The sequence below is a fragment of the Mustela lutreola genome, chromosome 5 (genome assembly GCF_030435805.1).
Source record: "Mustela lutreola isolate mMusLut2 chromosome 5, mMusLut2.pri, whole genome shotgun sequence".
Lineage (NCBI taxonomy): Eukaryota > Metazoa > Chordata > Mammalia > Carnivora > Mustelidae > Mustela > Mustela lutreola.
Window position 1 is genome coordinate 84428936 of NC_081294.1, and position 20627 is coordinate 84449562.

General features: G+C 41.3%; 1 protein-coding gene across 3 annotated transcripts in view; it reads left to right on the plus strand.

The window, feature by feature from the left end:
* STK32A (serine/threonine kinase 32A) overlaps positions 1–20627 on the plus strand; it is a 135412-nt gene that overhangs the window by 76744 nt on the left and 38041 nt on the right. For all 3 annotated transcript variants that reach the window (XM_059174975.1, XM_059174974.1, XM_059174976.1), the window contains one exon: positions 17362–17399. In XM_059174975.1, the coding sequence (XP_059030958.1) occupies positions 17362–17399 (38 nt within the window). The remainder of the gene's footprint in view (positions 1–17361; positions 17400–20627) is intronic.

The following is a 20627-nucleotide window of genomic DNA, read 5'->3' on the forward strand; positions in this document are numbered from 1 at the left end:
TCCTTTGTCTGAGGTGTTAAAAGGATAATAATGATGGCACTCTGAGGCTCCAGCTTGCCGGGCAGAGTTAAAAGCATGAAAAGCAACGGCAAAGAAGAGAAGGCTTTTGAATAGTTTCATTCTCTTTTTAAAATCTTTCTGCAGGGGGAACCTGGGTGGCTTAATCAGATGGGTGCCTAACTCTTGGTTTCAGCTCAGGTCATGATCTCAGGGTTATGAGATCAAGCCCCACATCCACGCTTAGCGTGTGGCCTGTTTAAGATTCCCTCTCCCTTCTCCTCTGTTTCCTATTCTCCCTCTCAAAAAGAAAAAATTTTTCTTCAAAAAAATCCCCAAAATTCATGCTAGATTTGATAGCATCTAGGATAACAAAACAAAATCTTTCTGCTACTCAGAAAAATTGGATTATAAGACCCATCCCGAGTTCTGAGTTATTACAGTGTGAACAAAGAAAACAGAGTCTATGAAATTCAATAGCTTCCTAAGACAAGGAAAGACCATCTGCATATATAAAAATATATGACTTCCTAATTTCAGACTCAAAGCAGCATTTTGTCTCTGGACACGGCAGAAGTTTCAAAATCATCCCTCTCTGTCAGCAAACCCGTGTGGAGCAGTAGCAGTGGTAGGCTGCCATTTACTGAGGGATTCCTGGGGACCAGGGGCTCTGGTGAGCACTTGTGATTTATCTCATTTAATCTGCTCACAACAAGGAGGCTGAGGGTGTCATTGTCCCCATTTTACAGCCTAGGAAACTGGTATAGAAAGATGAGGTAGCTGCCCAAGTTTGCATGGCTAACAAGCAGGTGAGCCCTCCCTGAAGGACATGCAGACATCTCCGCCACTCTCTACACTGCTGGTGCTCGGCATGGTTGTGGCTCTGAGGGGGACGTGGGACAAGGTGAGACATGGCCGCTGCTTGCAGACGTGCAGTCTGGCTGCCCAGGTGAAGACGGTCCATGCCATAACCATTAATTTTGAATTCCGTAATTGGACACTTTTCTTATTAGCAAGATGTCAAATATTTTTCTATGAGGACAGCTTGAAAATCAGTGTCAGTTTCCAAATGATGGCCAGCTTCTAGCTCATTACTTCCCCCTTAACTGACATTAACTTGGTGAGTAAGGATTTTAAAATGTAGACACAGTAATTATTTGCTTTTATGAAGAAAACAGGGAACATGAAACCTGTTACAATCCTTCCTGTGGGGATAGTGATATTTGAATTGTTGATTGCCACAATCTCTCTAGTGACTAATGTGATAGAAAGTAATGATTAGGGCCCAAAGATAAATTTATATTCACTCCCTGGTCAGATGTTAAAGAAGCCTCAGTTATAAATTCACGCTAATGAGGCCAATTGTACACGACAGTAAAAGAGTAAGTCATCCTGGATCAAAATACCATTTGTGAAGGAATGTTTGATCATTTTTTCCTCTAAGAATTACCCCACTCTCATCAAATCTTATATATATATTTATATATATATTATTATATATATATAAATATATATATTATATAATATATTATATATATAATATATTATATATTATATATATATATATATATATATATATATATATATATATATATTCCTGCTTTCCAAATCCTACAGGAATGAGATGAAACTCTAATTAGGCAATTTGTAGAGATAACTGCGATACAGTAGAGAGTTGCAAATATTTCATCTCCAGCTGTTTCTGGAATGTATTGAAGGAGGAATAAAAGAAAATGTATGATCGCCCAAAATATAGACAGGATGGTATTTTCATTCATCATCTTTGTCTTCTTGGCTATCATCACAGGGAATGATTACTGATACTTGGGTTCATCTTGGAGCCTTCAGGAAGAAACACATAGGAACTAGTTTTCCCACATTTGCTCTTGGACTGAAGTAGCTACTTGTAAGTAGAAGCTATCATTCTTCCAGAAGTCAGCATTTCAATGGTGAAGAAAAATTTTAGGGATAATGGCTCTACCATAAATATTCATTCAAAAACTGATTGGTGAGCACCTTGTTGCTAGACAGTGTTCTTGGTGCTGACTCCAGTGGGGACAAGGAGAGACATGTGCCCTTCATCCAGAGTTAAGGATATCACAGCATGAAAGGGAGCCAAGGAAACATTTCAGTATCTATATCCTGTGGCACATAGTAGAAATAAAATAGGTGGTTTTTTGCATATCCCATTACACACACGCCAACACGCACACACACACTCATTTGCATCTTCACAATGGTTATATTACTGCTTCTAATCTGTAGCCCCTAGATCACAAGATTTTTTATCAAGTGCTGTCTCTCCCTCCCAAACTGAAGCCCTTACGGGTGGCGACCACCTTACTTGTGTTCTTAATCCCAGCATATAATTTAATCCAGCATGGTTGCTGAATAAATCAGTGACTGAACAAATGAACAAGGACAGTCCAGACTTGTGATCCTTGGGTGAATGTAGCAGGTAAAGGGTACTGTGGGTGAGTCTGTCTTAAGCAACTTTTAAAATTTATTCTACACATTCCTACTGTGTACCCACAGCATATAGAGCTCTGCTTTGTCTTTCCTCCATGGTGTATTAGTTGTTTAAGCTATGTAAGATATGACCACAAAGTGACTTAAAAAAACATATATTGATTATCTCATGGTTTCTTCAGATTAGGAGTCTAGGCACATCTTAGATGTTGGCCACAACTGGGTTCTCTTCTGCAGGCTGGCCTGGGCAAGGGTCAACTTCAAGTCTGGTCAGGATGTTGGCAGAATTAATTTCTTTGTGGCTGCAGGACACGTGTTAGCTTGTATTCTCAAATTCAGTGAAGAGAGCAAAACTCTAGAGTGAGTATACTAGAAAGGCAGAGTATATATCCTTGAATATCCATTACCTAATAGAACACAATCACAGTAGTGACATCTCTTCAACTTTGTTACATAATATTGGTTGGAATCAAGCCATACAATCAACCCATACTCAGTGGCCGGGGATGATACAAAGCATGAACACCAGGAAGTGGGAATCATTGGGGTCACCATCAATCTGTCCCCCATACTTCCTCTAAGAAAGTTGTACTACACCAGATTCTGACATCCTATTTCCTCTATGACCTTAAACATAGCCACAAACTTCCCTGCCAAGGAGGCTAGACTAAATCATCAGGAATGGTTCTTTCATACCTAAGAGTCTAGGATGATTTCCTCTTAGCTCCGGTAGGATGCTCTTCATGTATGAGCTCATTGTTTCTTTGCTCTCTACCACATACCCATTTCTCCCCAAGAAGGCTGTATAACCAAAATGTACTATATGTGACACCTGGGTGGCTCAGTTGGTTGAGTGTCTGCCTTTGGCTCAGGTCACGATCTCAGGGTCCTGGGATTGAGTCACACTTCCTCCTCTACCTTTCACTCCCCCTACTTGTGCACTTGCTCTTTCTCTCTCTCATGAAAAAAATCTTAAAGCAAAACAAACTGTACTGTCTAAAGAGCGTGTGAGGGTGAGATGTGATAAACAGCTGTTAGCACACTGGCCAGTTAAGGTCTTATTTACTATCCAGTTGCAGATCAAAAGTATCTGTTTCAACCAAGGTCTTTAGTTTGTTACAGGCAGAGCTCTCCTGGTTGACATTTCACCTTTTTGTCTGATTCACACACACCATACTGTCTTGAAAGTCACACTTCATTTTCCTGAGATGATAATGCATAGGGGAAAACGAGATCTTTCTGCAGCTGATCATTACAGTCAGCAATTATTGAGTGACAGATGAATGAACTTGCCCACTCAGTGACACCACCCAGCTTTCTGAAGCCTGTGGGAGTGAGTCATCTGGAGACATGTTTTTCTAATTCCTAGAGGTGCCTCTTCCTTTCTGTTCACCAACATTTTTTAACCATTTAATTTATGCTATGAACCACATATATCATCTTCTTAATGACTTAAGAAGAGCTATTATTTATTGGGAAAATGCCAGTGGCTACCATGATAATAAACATTTTGTATGTACTGCCTAATTTGAGAGTCAACGGTACCATGACAGGGTTGAATAATTTTACTAATATCATAGTGTACTAAGGCCAGATTCAAAAGTAGGATTATCTGATTCAAAGATAGCCTATGTCTGCTCTTAATATAGCCTCCCTTATTTTCACTCATACAAAAATAATAGGTACCCTCAAGATCAGATGAGCTATTTACTGCTGTTTATCCAAAAGCAGCAAACATTGGTTTAGATACATATTTTTAATTGGTATGGGCTATGGGCTAAATTGCATCTCTCCCAAAAAGATATGTTGAAATCCTAAATCCAAGTCTCTCAGGAGGTGACCTTATTAAGAAATAGAGTCTTCACAGAGGTAATCAAGTATAAGTGGTTCATTACGTGGCCCTAGTCCAATGTAACTGGTGTTCTTATCAAAAGAGGATATTTGGGCACAGAGAGAGGACTACGTGAAAGCCACAGGGAGACACCACGTCAAGATGGAGGACTGGAGTGGTGGGTCTAGAAGCCAAGGAAGGCCCAAGACTTCCAGCAAACCCACAGGAGCTAGGGAGAAGAAAGAAAGGGCTCTCACATACAGGTTTCAGAGGGAGCATGGCCCTGCTGAAAGATTTTGACATGTACTCTCCAGAACTGGGAGATAAACATGTTTCTGGGGTTCTGCAAGCTCCTTAGTTGGTAGTACTTTGTTACAGCAACCCTAACAAACTAACATAGTATGCTTGTACAGTTTGCTTAGCTGCTAAAACTTCAATCTTCACATGTAGCAGGTGCTACTCAGAACAGCGTCTGTCCTCACTCTTGATAGGCTGCTTTGAATATATTATGGGATGGGAGACCGAATTTTAAAAAAAAAAAAAAAACAGCTTGTTAAAATTGCCTGTAAAATTAGGGTAACCTATGAGAATATTTAAGAAGTTAAATCCTTTGGCTTTAGTATATGGTAAACCATGTTGTCCAGAGACTGTCTTTGGTGTTTCAGATCTGGCAAGATATTTCAAATATCTGTGGCTTTTTATAACATCTCTCTGGTCCAAGGTGTTTTGTTTTGCTCTGAAACATCTATAAGGGAAGTTGAATCTTTTTCCATATCCCAAAGCAGCATGTCCAATATGAGAAAACTAAAGGTCCAAAAAATGGTAGATTAACTGATTACTTATGCCTTATACGTTCCACTTGATGTCGGCTTCCTTCTTTGCAGTGTACTGATAATATCTGTTGTTGCAGTGGGATCCAGAATGTGGTTTCAGGCCATCATTTTCTGTGGAGTGGTTAAGAAAATGCCCTTTCTTTTTGTTTTGGTCAATCTTCTCTTCAGTAGATCATAAGCCTGGCAAACATTCTATTTTTCTACCTCCCACAGCAGAAGGGCCACTTGAGCCTCAAAAACAAAACGGTGGAGCAGTAATGAGGGTATTAGGTTGATAAGTTCTACCCAGCACCTGCTCCTGAGCTACCAAATAATGAATGAGCATGAATAACACATTGCGAACACAGGAGAATCTGCCTTCTTCGTATTAGGCATCGGGCAGTTTCAAAAAGGAGTTTTGTGAATGCGCTTCTCAACTGAGACCACCCACCTATGAAAACCCACGTGAAAAAGGCAGAGAACGGTTCATTTGTAGATTGACATTTAACTAGCCTGCACTGTGCTTCCAATAATTTCTATAAGGTTCAGGGTTTCATTAATATGCAACCCGCGACTTGGTCCAAATTAAATTTTACCTTACCCCCCCACACACATTTCAGTACAAAGCTTAAGCTTCATTCTTTCAAGTTTGGTCCCTTGTTTGTGGGCCAGGCACATAGTTCTTGCACAGAGCTTTGAAGAATAAAAACCTGGTTTTTTGTCCTCGTAGAGCTCATGGTTTAGTTGAAGAGACAGACAATGAACAAGGAACCAGATATGCAAGTTACTGTGTTCATTACAGATTGCCCTCAGTGCTTCTCGGGCAATAAGCAGGGATCTCAGAGAGTACGCATTTGGAGGGAAGCCTACCTGAGGTATTAGTGTGGGCCTCACAGAATCCCCAGGTGTGGGTGGCGTCTGGAGCCAGACTTGCTGAACCAGCAGTTCTAAGGTGGAAATCTGTTCTCTCCTGCAGCAGAACAGTGGTCTTTGTGGTGGGAATGTGTCTGAGAAAAGGGGAGAGTGGTTCAAGCAGTGGTAAGAGAGGGGAGCTGGGGCCAGGTCACCTCACCATGTTCAAGCAAATCCTTGAGCTCAACCTTACTTCCCACTTGTGCTTGGCTAAAAAGATAAAGCCAGTCCAGGAAAGGGAACATATTTGAATCTGTTACCACTTTTGAGGTTAAGAGTGGAGGATTTTGCTATTTTCCAGAGAAATGTTAAGCAACTAAGACCGTTACCAGCCTGTAGGATAATAGAGCCCAAGGTTAGCTTAGAAATCAAGTCCTACCTCCATCCAAAGACAGAATTCCTTCCATAACCTCCCCAACAAGAAACTGTTTCCCTAGCCTTTCAATACGTCAGAGAATGGCCACTGGCAGCCACATAAAGTAGTTCATTTCACCTTCAGACACTGCTGATTTACAGAAAGTTCTTCCTCCTGCTGACTCACAGGCAGCCTCACGGTTGGTTCTGCTGCTGCCCATGGGAGGCTTACGTCAAACACAGCTTCTGCTTAGTTGTCCCCCACAGGCACGGGTCGTTCACCAGTGGCCTCCAGGATTGTTACTGGTCAGTGCCCTGTTCTGATTAGCCAGTGTTTGTTCCCTGTGATGTATTTTGAATATCACTTCTGGTGATCAGAAGTGAAGTCCTAACTTCTCATAATAATGGACAACAATAGGATAGCTCCATCCTAGGCTTCTCGGGGCCCCATCTATGAAATAGGGAGAATCACTGTACTGACTTGATAAGGCTGTTGAGGATAACATAGAATACAGCACTTAAAGGCTTATCCTGGTCTCTCACATGTTGCGTTAAGTGAAATCTACCATCATTAGAACGTCACAATGATTCAGTGGTAGTTGAAAACGACTATTCATCCCTTAAATACCCTCAGTTTGACATAAGTTTCTCACCATCTAGCCCTTTCTACCTGGACACTTCCTAATCATTTGTTCAATGTTTACTGACAGTTGAACAACCACTGTGTGCAGACTACTGGACTCAGAGTTTTATCTGCCTTGTCTCACTAAACCTTCAAGGCAACCCTATAGATACTGTTACTGTCTTCAATATACACAATCAGAGGTCTCAGTCCCAGAAGGGTATTTCTCATCTTTTACTGGGGAAGCAAAAGTTTTCCTGAAGGCCCATATGGCAGAATCCCCCTTAGGTCTCATTGAATGAGACAAATTGCTTTTTGCCCCAAATTGAATATGCCTCTCCTCAATTTGGTTATTTAAAAAAACAAAAAACAAAAAACAAACAAACAAACAAAAAAACACCCTCTCATGGCAGTTAATATGTTACAATCAATAGATGACCACATTTTGGTCTCTCATACTTTGTAGACACTTTCCCCTCCTCAAACTAGTACATCTCCATCCGTAAAAGCACTTCGGATTGAGGGAAGATCCAGGAGATCTGAGTTCAGGCCAGTCTCCATGGCTAGGGGATTTAGTTCAGGTCCCTGATGCTGTGTCCTTGCTTCCTTGGTTACTGAACAGGGAAACATGACCTAGGTTTCTATCTGTGTGAGTCCAGATTAAAGGCAATAAATAATGGCAGTGAATGAGCTTTGACCAATGCTTAACAGCAAGGCAGGGAGCCTTGTCATTAAACATTCTGCCTCCAAAGATTGCAAAGTTGGCTAAAAATCTCAAGTGAATGGGATGGTTTTACAGAACCGTGCTTTTTGACAGGGATGTCTGTACTACTGGGTCTATACCATCAAGATAAACATGAGTCACCTTCTAGAAAAACAGATTTACTCCACAGTAAGACACGTGGAACTTTACTTTTACATTTAAAGAGACATGGCTATATCGTAGAGTAGGCTGGAAAATATACATTATTTTCAACTCTCTGAGTTGCCCTTTCTTTACCTGCTAGGTATAACATCCACATTAGGGAGCTGTGGTTGGAAGTAAAAGATATGTCCTCTATCAAGTAGCTCTCATAACATGGACAATAAATGGCAGCTCAAACCATGCTGTTCCTCAGGGATAATATAGTAGTTTGACCATTTTTTTCTACCAGCTCTCCTCAAACACCTCTTCTTGTGTGTCTGTCAGGAATTGCTGATCAATCTTCACCCTCTTTCCTCTTAAACATGAACACCCTCCTTTTCAACATGGCAGACACTACTAACTAAGGAGTTGACCCCATGCTTGGAACCTACTTGCTAAAAATAACCAATTGAGCAATAGTGGAAAGACCATGACATTTAAATTCCATCTGTACCATTTATGAGCTAGGAGACTGTAGACAAGTCAGGGCCCTTAAGTCTCCTTTTTAAAATTTATTCCATTTATTTATTTATTTAGGCAAATGTGGATAGTACTGCTTTCCTTTGGTATATAAGTGATAAATCAATGAAGGAAGGTGACTTTTCAGGGAGCATCTGTGAGAAGCCTGGATGGTGCACAGAAAGTCAGGGCTCAAAGGGTTGTGAAAGGTCAGCTGGGCAGGTTAGTATCCCTCTGCTGCACTGCCCTCTTGCTGTACCACTGTCAAATGCTTATCCAGCCTCAGTGACAGCATCCACGGCACATTTTAAGATTTCATGGTAGATTATGCCAACCTTGGAAGTATCTATTAAGAAGTTCTTTCTCAGATCTTGATTTAAGAGCTTATTTGTAACTCCTTCAAGTGCTCTCTACTGAAGAACTGTCCTCTTTTTTCACCTAAGGGTCATTAAGATCTGGTCCCAACCACTTTTCCCCATTACCAAAGAAACCTGTGTTGGTTGGGTGAATCTCTGCATAAGCTGCTTGGGTTGTGGGGACTGGAGGAGAGTGAGGTGCTGAGATGGGGGTCTAATGATCTAGCTTGTGTTTTGTGGAGGGTACATACACACTAAATTATTAGGGATAATGGAGGAGAAATTCAGAAGCCACAGGAGAAGACATCTGAGAGAAGAAAGGCATGGGGAATGTGCTGGTGTCTTTGGTGATACTACAGGAAAAGAAACACAAATCCAAAAAGGAATAACTGGGTAACATTTTCATAGATGGGAGGTTGGTAAAATCACTGTCCTCATCACCTGATTAATATATAATGGTATTGGATCTGTGTCATGAGATCACAAATAAAAGGCATTGCTATCCATGAAAAGCCATTACACCCAAAATGAATATGCAAACATTATATGTTTATATAATGCTTTATAAATAGTAGTATTTATAAATACTATATATGGAATATGTATTATGTATTATATTATTACAGAATATAATGTAATTCATATCCCCTTGAACAAAGCTGTGGGAAATGCTGGACTTGAATAACAACAAAACTAAGCAGGCAGAAAGCTGCTCAAAGAGTAAATCTTAAAAATTCTCACCACAGTAAAACACAAAAGAATAAAAAAAACCCACTGTAACTATGTGTGGTGATGGATACTAACTAGACTGATGGATGTGGTCGTTTCACAATATATATATATAAGTATCGAATCACTATGTCCTATACCTGAAACTGATATGTCAATTTTATCTCAATTTTTAAAAATGAAATTTAAATTAAAAAGAAGAATCAGCCAGTTCATAAAAAAGGATGGACATTGTACCCAGACCCGTAATGTAGGTCTGGCCATCTTCACAGCTGCCTCCTGTTCCAAACCATGCATTTCTGCTTACAATGACCTCTTCCACCCTGCCATCCCCACCTCACGTTTTTTTCTTAACATACATCTGTTTATGTGACCAATAGCCTTTGTGTGACATCTTAAATAATAAATTATAGAATCGTATGTATTTTTTTCCTTCTCAAGAACTTGGGGGATAAAAACCATTAAAATGTTTCTGTATTTAAAAAAAAAAAAAAAAAAGAAAAAGAAGAAGAAGAACTTGGAGAGGGTCCAGTATAAGAGCACATTATGTAACAAAGAACAAAACCCCAACTGTAGATCTCTCAGAAAGCCACAGACACAGAAGGGCTTGACTATGGTTTGGATGCATGGATTTTCTTGTCCCCTGATCTCACAATACCCCATATAGGATTGCAGGGTGAACAACTTGATCCCAGGGTAGGAGCAAGGAAGGGATGTAATTAGCCTATTAAGTTCTGCTAATGTCTTGTAAAGTCATTCAAGTGAGAACGGCAGACAGATCAGTCCCATCTTGGACCCCACTGCAGCGAGCCTTGTATTTCTACGATGTTATTTATAGTTGCCACAGTGGGCATCTGCTGATTCAGCCTTTTCTGTTTCATTGAATCAAGATGGAATGAAGAATTTCTACAGAGTGTGTGTCCCTAGAACTGCAACTTACCACCCCCCAAATTCTGTAGCCCCTCTCTGAAATTGCAGACTCTAATTGTGCAGAAATCACTTTTTCCTTACACTTACTCTAATATCCACTCAAACTTAATAAAAATGATTGATGTTTTAGTTGACCAACAGTAAATACAGTGCATTGGGGACAGAGAGAGGGCTTTTTGTTCTGTTTTTGCTCTCTCTTCTTAAGAAGAAAAGAAATACATGGCTTATTTTCCAGAAGTCTGAGAAGACAAGGGACCAGATGCATGCATTTCTATGACAAATATTTACTTAAGCCCTTTCTTTGTTCTGGGCACTTCTATGAGCCTGGGAGTTATAGCATTGAGCAATACAGAAAAGATGTCCTTTTTCTAAGAACTTGCATTCCAGTGGGGGTAAAAAAAATCATAAGTAAATAAGAAAACAATGTTAAGTGCTGCACAGAACATAAGATGGAAGTCAAGAGGTAAGGATGGTGGGGGAGGCTACTCTAAGTCGAGTGGTCAGGAAAGAACTTGGAGGAGGAGATGATGTTTTAGCAGAGACCTGAAGTGATGGGCAGTGGTGAACCAAGTGAAGGTCTAGGAGAGCAGGACTGCAGGCAGAGGGGGCCATCTGTGCAGAGGGGTAAGGTGGACCAGAGCAGCTGGAGCAGGAGGTGTGGCAGGGACAGGAGGCTCTTGTGTGGTGCTCAGGGCTGTGTGGGGCTAGCGTACACAGAGGCCATATGATGCCAGCAATGAACGGCTTAGATTTTCTTCCCTGGGGGTTGGGAGCCAGATGATGTTGTTCAGGGAAGCTGTGTGTCATGAACACTGCCGCTCCGGATGCTTTGTGGTTAGTGGATTATCAGGGGGCTATAGGAGAAGCAAGAAGGTCCTACTAAAATACTTCAACTGTGAGATATAATGGTAGCAGTGGAAATGGTAATTATAGTTATGTTTATTGTAGCAAAATATATACAAAATAAAATCATGTTAATGATTTGCAAGAGACAAAGTACCTGAAGTACACTCACGCTGCTAGGCCGCCATCTCCATCCACCTCCAGAAATTTTTCATCACCCCAAACTGAAACTCCATACCCATTAGACATCGATTACCCTTCCCTCTTCATCCCAGCCCTTGCTAACCACTATCCTGTTTTCTGTCTCTGTGAATCTGACTATTCTAAGTACCTCGTGTATGTGGAGTCATACCATGTTTGTCCCTGTGTCTGGCATATTTCACTTTGTATAATGTCTTTACAATTCAACCATGTTGGAGCCTGCATCAGAACACCATTCCTTTTTAAAGCTGGATTCCACTGTCTGTACACACAACATTTTGTTGATCCTTCCCCCATGGATGGATAGTTGGTTTATTTCTACTTCTTGACTACTGTGAGCAGTCCTGCTACAAATATAGATACACAGTTATCTGTTCAAGGGCCTGCCTCTCAATTCCTTTGGGTATAGATCAATAGAAAGACAATTGTGGGATCATATGTTAATTTCCATATTTAATTTTTTGAGAAACTGCCATACTGTTTTCAATAATTCTACTTCAAAGGTAAAGTTACCAAGAGTTGTTGAAGGACTGGTGTTATGAGTTAAAGAAAGAATTAAGGATGATCTCAGGATGGGCCACTGGGTGGCTCAGTTGGTTAAGCATCTGACCCTTGATTTTGTCTCTGGTCGTGATCTCAGGGTCAAGAGATCGGCCCCCGTGTCAGGCTCCACACTGAACGTGGAGGCTGCTTAAGATTTTCTCTCTCCCTCTCCCCCTGCTTGTGTGCCCATTTCCTCTCTCTCCCTAAATAATAATAATAATAATAATAATAATAATAATAATGATCTCAAGATTTTCATTTTTACAATGGGAGAATTATGGGGCCATGTACTAGGGTAAGGAATTCTGGAATAAGAGGGTTTGGGTGTTTGTGTGGAATGTGGATAAATATCAGAGCTTCTCTTTAGAACATATTATATTTATCCTGGCTGTTAGACATACAGATGGAAACATCAAGCAGAAAGCTTGATATATTATTAATCTAGAATTCCAGAGTCAGGGATACAGATTTTATATACATACACATATATATACACACACACATACACACACACACATATGTGTATATATACAGATATATACAGATGTATATATATTTATAAAATATATATAATATTTAAAATCACAGGACTAAATGAAATAACTTAAGTGGAGAGTAGTTGTATATATGACTGAGCTCTGGGGAATCTCATCATTTAAAGGTTGAACCAAGAAGATACCTACAGACAAAGATTGAGGAGGAATCTCTGTGGCAGGAGGAAAACCAGGAGAATGGGGCTTTTTGCAAGCCACAAGAATAAAATAGGTCAGAAGGGAAGGAATGTTCAACCACAGAGAAGTTAAGCATGATAAATAACAGTGCACCCAGTGGTTTTGGGAAGCTGGAGGTCATCAATGTACTTGACAGGCAGTTTCAGGAAGTAGAGGGGAGGGAAGCCTGGTCAGAATAGCTGAGGAGAAGAATGGAAATGCTGTTTCTAGTTTCTCACCTATTAACCACTCAACCCAGAGTTGTTATTACAAAGGAAAGCAGTAAACTTGGACAACAAGTGGAGGTCACTAGGCATGAGGGAAGTTATTTCCAAGAGACTCAATCATAACATGAGGTAGAAAGGGAAGGTATAGGAGAAGGAATACCTAGCTTGGAGAAATCTGTGAGAAGATGAGAAAAGACAAGATCTGGAGCCCCTGGAGAAGAGTTGACTGGGGTAGGTATAGGGACTTTTCATCTAGTATAACTGGAGGAAAGGTCATAAGTATGGGTATAGAAATAAGGAGGTTCGTAGACTTCGGGGTAGATCCCTTGTCTTTGTGAAGACGGCTCAGTCTTCAGCTGAGAGGAAGGGGAAGGAATGTGGAAGAGACATGAAGGCAATGGGAAAGTGTGCAGTGCTCCTCTTGGAGAAGGGATCTCCCTATGGCTTGGAACACTGATGCTGGCTTGAGATGTGTGGCCATGACTTTGAATGAGAAATCAATACAACTGTGACCCATTCTAGGAAAGTTCAAGAGTGTGGTGTAGGTGAAAAGAACGGGGGAGCTGGGTTTAACCAATACTGGAGTTCTAATAGGTGAGTATAGTTGAAGGGGGTAAGAGAATTTAAAGATTTGTACAAGGAATGTTAACGATGGCTGTGGAAGGGAACTGAGGATATGAGTGAGAGTTGTGATGCATGAATGCAAAGTGACAGAGTTAATAATTGGTGGCCTTAGGGTGCTGCATGTGCCAGCTTGGGAGGTGGATTGGATAGAAGGTGAGGTGCATCAGGAGTGGGCTGTTGTAACAGCAAAGGAACAATTATAGGACATAGGAGTAAGGAAACAAGAGGGGTCCAGAGACAGAAAAATAACTGTAGGTAACTTGGGGGACTGAGTGCTGGGAGATTCAACGGAACATCCACAAGACATTGTCATCAGCAAGAATGACGGATAGTAAGAGAGAGGGAACTCATTCGTGACCTGCTGATTATATGCAAGATGTAAGAGTCCTCCGTGTATACCTTAACCAAAGAATTTTGTCAAAAATGCTAAGTGCTGTACTTTTCTGGTGCCTTTTGGTTCATAGATAAGCTTCCAAGAGGTTCATAGATTAAAATCGGATTGATGTCCTTGGCTGTGGACAAGTCCTGTGGATGGTATTGCTGAAGATGACTGTACATCAGAAAGTCCTAGAAGTTTCTGTTTGTTTTCAGACAGACAGCTAGGCCTGGCCACAGACAGTCTGACTGCCCCAGGGCTGACTAGGACAGAGAACCCAGGGGGTTTAGAGCCCTGCCAGGTGATTCTAAACATAACCATGGGGTTAAACCATAGTATACACATATTATAAACATAGTTCCCCTTAAGTGAAAGAAACAGCTTAGAAGTTCTCGCACACTTAGTATTATTTAACCAGGCTAAAGAGATAAGGAAGTGGTGCTAAATTTCAAACCTAGAAAATGTTTACTTGTTCTATCAGGAATTTTAATATAGTACAAGGGGTTTATTTTCATGCTCTTCTGGTGAATATGTGAATATGTGAATAAACAATACTACCGTTTACCCTGTAGTGACTTAGAAGTGACCGCATCACATTTTGGGGAAGCTGTGTACTCAGAATCTGTGTTTATACACTTTATTTTTATGTTAAAAGTCCACTTTTTATTTTTTTAAAACATTTTATTTATTTATTTGACAGACAGAGGTCACAAGTAGGCAGAGAGGCGGGCAGAGAGAGAGGAAGAAGCAGGTTCTCTGCTGAGCAGAGAGCCCAATGCAGGGCTTGATCCCAGCACCCTGGGATCATAACCTGAGCCTAAGGCAGAGGCCTTAACCCACTGAGCCACCCAGGTGCCACAAAAGTTCACTTTTTAAATATCTGTCTTATATTTTCCTCTTCTTCCTTCTCTGAATTTAGTAGTAAACATGCTCATTTACCACTGTAAACCTTTTGGCATGGTTCCTTATGAACTTTTCTTACCCTCTCCATCTCAGAAAGAACTAGATTTCATTTATATTTCCTTTATTCTAGCACAGTGGTTTATCAAGGTAGTAAGTATTCAATGAATAAACGAATCTTAAGATCGAACTAAGAAGTATCACACGATCTCTCTGATCTCTGCATTATTCTTTAAGCTTTCAGGTGGCTTCTGGGAAAGGTAATGGATGTAATGACATGTGGCTTTGATACTTAAGAAAAATGAGACTCGATGATTTCACAGAAAGTTCCCGAAGTGTCAAACCTGCAGCAAGTCATTTTTCTCATCAAGCCCTCATAAACTCAGGCAAAGAAGTCATTATGCTAATCTTGCCATACCCAAGTGTCTTCCCTCCCAGCAAAGCTCCATGGGACCTCCTTTTTGAAAGAAAAAAAAAAAAAATCACTGGGGCCGGTCTCAAAGAAGGAAAAAGAGCCTAATACCTAATACCCGGTTTGCCTTGCATGGTATCTGATGGTGCATCATTAGTGCTCTGGTTTATAGCGTTAGGATTAACCTCCTTGAAGTCTCTAGAAATCCTCCTGGTATCATTTAGTCATTCACTGCCTACCAGCCACTGTGAGCCTATGTAACGGAACAGGACATTCAACTAGAAACCATCCCTGACCTCAGGAGTTTATGATCCAATTGGAGAAAAATAAATATAAGCATGATAAATGTTATGATGGATGAAGTATAAGATGCAGGTCACACAGGAGGTGGCAGTGACTCAGAACTGGAAATTCAGAGAAGCCTTCCTGTAGGAAGTGGCATTGGAGCTCTGAGTCGAGGGATGAATCTGCTTTTTCTGAGCCCATGGTGAGAGAGCTCTGTTTCAGGCAAAACAACAGCAGAAGGTGAGGGGATGCAGGGAGCATGGTGGGGGAGGGGGAAACCCCATGTGCTTCTGTGTGGCAGGAGCCCAGGAGCCAGATGATGAAAGGGACTTTATTTCATATGTGTGAGTTTGGACTGCATAATTCTAGAAACAGTGGAATCCATCAAAGGGTTTGGGGTGGAGTTTGCAATACAGAGAGAGAGTTAGCCATAGAAAGAGGCAGTCTGAAACCCTTCAACGCTCTTTTTAGCCAGTTGTACCCTGCACCAGAGAAAAATGAGCCACACATACAGAGGTTCACCGAGGAAGCCAGAATTCATGTTAGGAACCTCACAAGCAAAATAAACTAGTCCAAGTTCATGAGCCTGTCCATGTACCTGCACGTTAGTGTGATGTACACATCATTCTGCTTGTAGGTCCGGGGCTTGTTATTCGCTAATATTTTCAAGAAAAGAGGACCCTGACATGCTCGGTCTGTCCAAGACTAAGGTCACCTTATTCTGGGGGCATAAAAGCCACTTGACTGGGCTGAAAATGCATCCCCAAAACCTATTGCAGAATTTTATCTTTAATGGCTTTTGTGAATTTAGGCTGAAGGGCTTTAATGGTGCATTAGGGAAGGACAATAAAACCCTGGGAAAGCAGAAGCAACAGCCCTTACAAACGGCAGAGCTGTTCTCTGCTTGATGAGTGCTGCTCACACCGATACTTGGTGGTAAGGACTCTGAAAGTGTTGTGGGCTGCTTCTCTACACATTTACCATCAAACCACTCCCTTCATGGAAGAAGGTGAGTTTTGTTCTCTCCTCTGGATTTAACAATCTCATTAGTGTCTGCAAGAGGAGTCCCACTCCTTTAACTACCCCAGCAATAATACTTACTAAAGAAACTAGACGCATTAAAACATCATCCTGAAAAAGTTTCCAATTTCTGCAACTTTATAATACAACCATATTAGGTATCATCTTTTCCTCTTATTTTGTAGAGTCTTAACCTTCAGTCCAGTGACATAGATGAAAAAGATAAGGAGTGTAACTATTTATGGCAATTTAATTGCCCCGTGCCCCTAGGAGCTATACCCACATGTTTATGGGTCATAGACTACTTAAGAATTTAAGAATGTGAGCTTTCAAAGAGGAAAAAAATGAAACAAGACAAAACCAGAGAGGGAGACAAACCATAAGAGACTCTTAATCTCAGGAAAAAAACTGAGGGTTGATGGAGGGATGGAGTGGCTGGATGATGGACACTGGGGAGGGTATGTGCTATGGTGAGTGCTGTGAATTGTGTAAGACTGATGAATCACAGATCTGTACCCCTGAAGCAAATAATACATTATATGTTAATTTTTTTTAAATGTGAGCTTTCAAATGAGAGGGACTCAAGCTCAAAGCACAGTTCTTCCTTTAACTAATTCTCTGACCTTGAGTTAAGGTGCTTAACCTCTTTAAGCCCTTGTTTGCTGATCTAGAACTTGGGGATCTTCATGGTGACCATGTCTGAGATTCACCGTGGGAGCTGGAATGATGACAGGCTGGCTCATTGTTTCTACCCTACTTGGAACTCCTGTGCATTTTCACTTTTATCCTGTAGTTCTAGTTTGTTTGATTTTGAGCAACTTTTTCTTTTCCTTTCACTCCCCTAGGGATATGAAGCCTGACAATATTTTGCTCGATGAACATGGTAAGTAAATGACTTGTTTGCAATGAACATGACTTGCACATAGAAAAGCACTTGGGACAAAGGGGATTACCCCAGCGAAGGATTACATGCAGCAAAGGCCCTGCTTGATTCAGTTGAGTTCTATGCACAAACTTGATATGATGGGTGTGAGAGACAAGATGGATAGACTTCTTTATCGTAGCAGGAGTGTTAGTACCCCTTATTTAATACCCTTAAATAAGATGATATTTACAGAATGAGAAAAAGTCTCTCCCTTTTCAACTTTGTTAAGCTTCTATTGATTTTTTTTTTTTTCCCCCAAGAAAACCGTCACAGTTTGTTTGGTGCTAATTTGCCTTACTATCTTTCTAAAGCCATCTCCCTCTTTTTATTTATCTATTTATTTGACAGACAGAAATCACAACTAGGTAGAGAGGCAGGCAGAGAGAGAGGAGGAAGCAGGCTCCCTGCTGAGCAGAGAGCCCGATGCGGGGCTCAATCCCAGGACCCTGAGATCATGACCTGAGCTGAAGGCAGAGGCTTAACCCACTGAGCCACCCAGGTGCCCCTCCCTCTTTTAATAAAGCAGAAGCCTCAAGCTCAGAGTAGGAGGCAGACAAGAGTATCTACGGAATGATTAGTGACACCATTTTGTTCACATTGCATCTACTTTCACGCTTTTTGGGAAAATTTGTTTCCCATTTGCAGAAGAGATACCAAGTTTCTGTCCAGAGATTTTTCAGTTGAAGAAAGCTCATCAATTTAAAAAAGAAGATGAAGCGGACAACAGTGTATGTGGCAGCTGGATGGGAAAGTGATACAAGGATTTGGCAATAACCATGAAGGTGATCAGTGAATGCCGGAAACCCAAGAAACACAGATTATGGACATCCCGAGAGCAAGCTTTCGCCAGCCACGATTATTGTGTGCCGTCTCTTCCCACTGTTTCTTTTAATTGTCTATTTGGATATATTGGTCCATCAAGGCAGACCCCTAGGACACATGGCCTGCAGGTTATAAATGTTAGAGGAGCACTAAGATCTTTTTGATAGGTTCTGGAAGCTGTTGGATGAGGGAGTCCCAAGTATGCAGGGCTCCTTATTCATTGGACTTTTACAAAAGAGATTTGCAGTGGGTCTGCTCCTCCAAGTACCTTCCATTGCTCATTACTTATTTACCTTGCTGCATTTTCAACCTGATTTGCCAGACCCCACCGGTGCTCAGAGGGCTAAGAAACACTTTTGTGTATGACCTCTAATTTAGAAGCTCAGGGTCATTATTTATTTATGGACTGTCTAAAAAGATTTTTTCTACTTTCTTCCAGTGCCTAATTCCTTCCTTCCCTTTACTGCTTCTGACACTTAGGAGCAGATGCTCAGAATCTCCAAAATGTGAGCAATAGTGAGACTTGGCGTGAAGGTGACTTTCCAGAGAACACCAGCTGCCTGTGCCTCAGAGAAGAGGCAGAACCTCTCTCACCTGGTGCAGATAAACCCTGTGGAGCTTCACAGTTGTGGGGAGGGCCTCCCCTCACCCACAGAGGCCACCTCTGCCCCATTTAGAAAAAGGTTCTCTGTCTCCCCACCCCAGCCTCATGAAGGTACATGGTTGGTTAGGCAGAACACAATCTGGGGTTCTGTCCCCACCTGCTCCCCTTTCCAGTTGCCTTTGTGTATAGTATATTATTCTACCACTTGTTGAGTCCCTGAATGGAGACAGACAGGTCCTGTGCCCACAACCTTTTCGAGACTCACCTTCCATTCAGAGAACAATGTTTTTATCTTGGGCTTCAAACATGGCTTCATCTTATTTCCACCATAAAGTCAGCTGATCCTCTCTCATTGGACTTCTTTCTCCTCCTCATTTTCTTGTGAGCTTGGTCATTGTAGATTAGGAGAATGGTCCAGAAATAAATTAATCTTCAAGTTTACCTGCCTTAGAAACTACCCTCATGTAAAGAAGAACTGTGTGATGTTACAGTTAAGAGTATGGATTCTGGGGCCCAGTTGCCTGAGTTCAAGACCCAGTTTCACCCCCTCATGAATCACGAGCTCTGAGAGTTTCCACAGACTATCTATCTAAATCTTTTCTGAATCTCAGTTTCTTGAGGAACTCAAAGAGTAATTAATTCTTAGAGTCACCATAAAAATGAATAAGCATACTATTTATAAAGTGCTGATTGCAGTGTCTGCCACAAGGAAATCACTCAGAAGATAACTATTAGTATAATTCCATGACGTAGTAGTGACTTTCTTCCTTACAGAAGGAAGCCAAAGCTTCTTCATCTTGTTTTATGTGGCTGTGTCTATAGCAGGTGGTCAGTGAGAACCAGGCCCTTACTTGTCTCTCTAAAGAAATATTTTAGGGCGCCTGGTTGGCTCAGTCAGTTGAGTGGCTGCCTTCAGCTCAGGGCATGATCCCAGGGTCCTGGGATAGAGACCTGCGTCAGGCTCCCTGCTTAGTGGGGAGTCTACTTCTTCTTCTGCCCTCCCCATCCCATTGCTTGTGCTCTCTCTCTCTCTCTCTCTCTCTCTCAAATAAATAAGTAAAATCTAAAAATAAGAAAAGTTTTTTTAGAAAGAATTATTTTGGTTCCAGAAGGGATATGCCAAAGCTTCTGTGTACCTTCTTCTTAGCTCTTATGTTTATGCAGTTTTGCTCAGTACTAATACTCAGGCAGCTATGCCTTCAGTGGTCTCTTCTGATTTTCCCTCCTGGGCGCAGGGGCCTAAACCCACTTTGGGAGGCATTTTACTCTTGCTAGGGCTGGGGCTCTGTTGTTCAGGGAGTATGAGCCGCCATCCCAGTCAGCCGGTGGGACTGCCCCAGTCTACCCCTGTTACCCGGTGAACTATTTATAATGACCCTTTCACTCTTAAGGTTTTGGGTTTCAACAATGAATTGAGAGGACTTTTTTGTATTATTTTTTCACCCTGAATGCAACTTGAAAATCACTAGTAAGAGAAACATTGTTTTGGAAAGGAACAGATCTGTGAATGGGCTAGAAGCAGACAAATAAAAAAAAAAGTTGAGAGCTATTGTTTAAACATTGTCCTGGAGATCCCTTTCTGAAGAACATAATTTTTAAAGGTTACTCCCTGTTTTCGCAGATTCTGAGAAACCAAGCCTTTCGGGCATTGCTCAGGGACCGTAACTAAGCACTCTTAAATGATACATCCCTGGTAACCCCCAGCTCTGAACACATTCTGTAGAGATGCTCCTGTCCGAATCAACTGCCCCACAAATCAA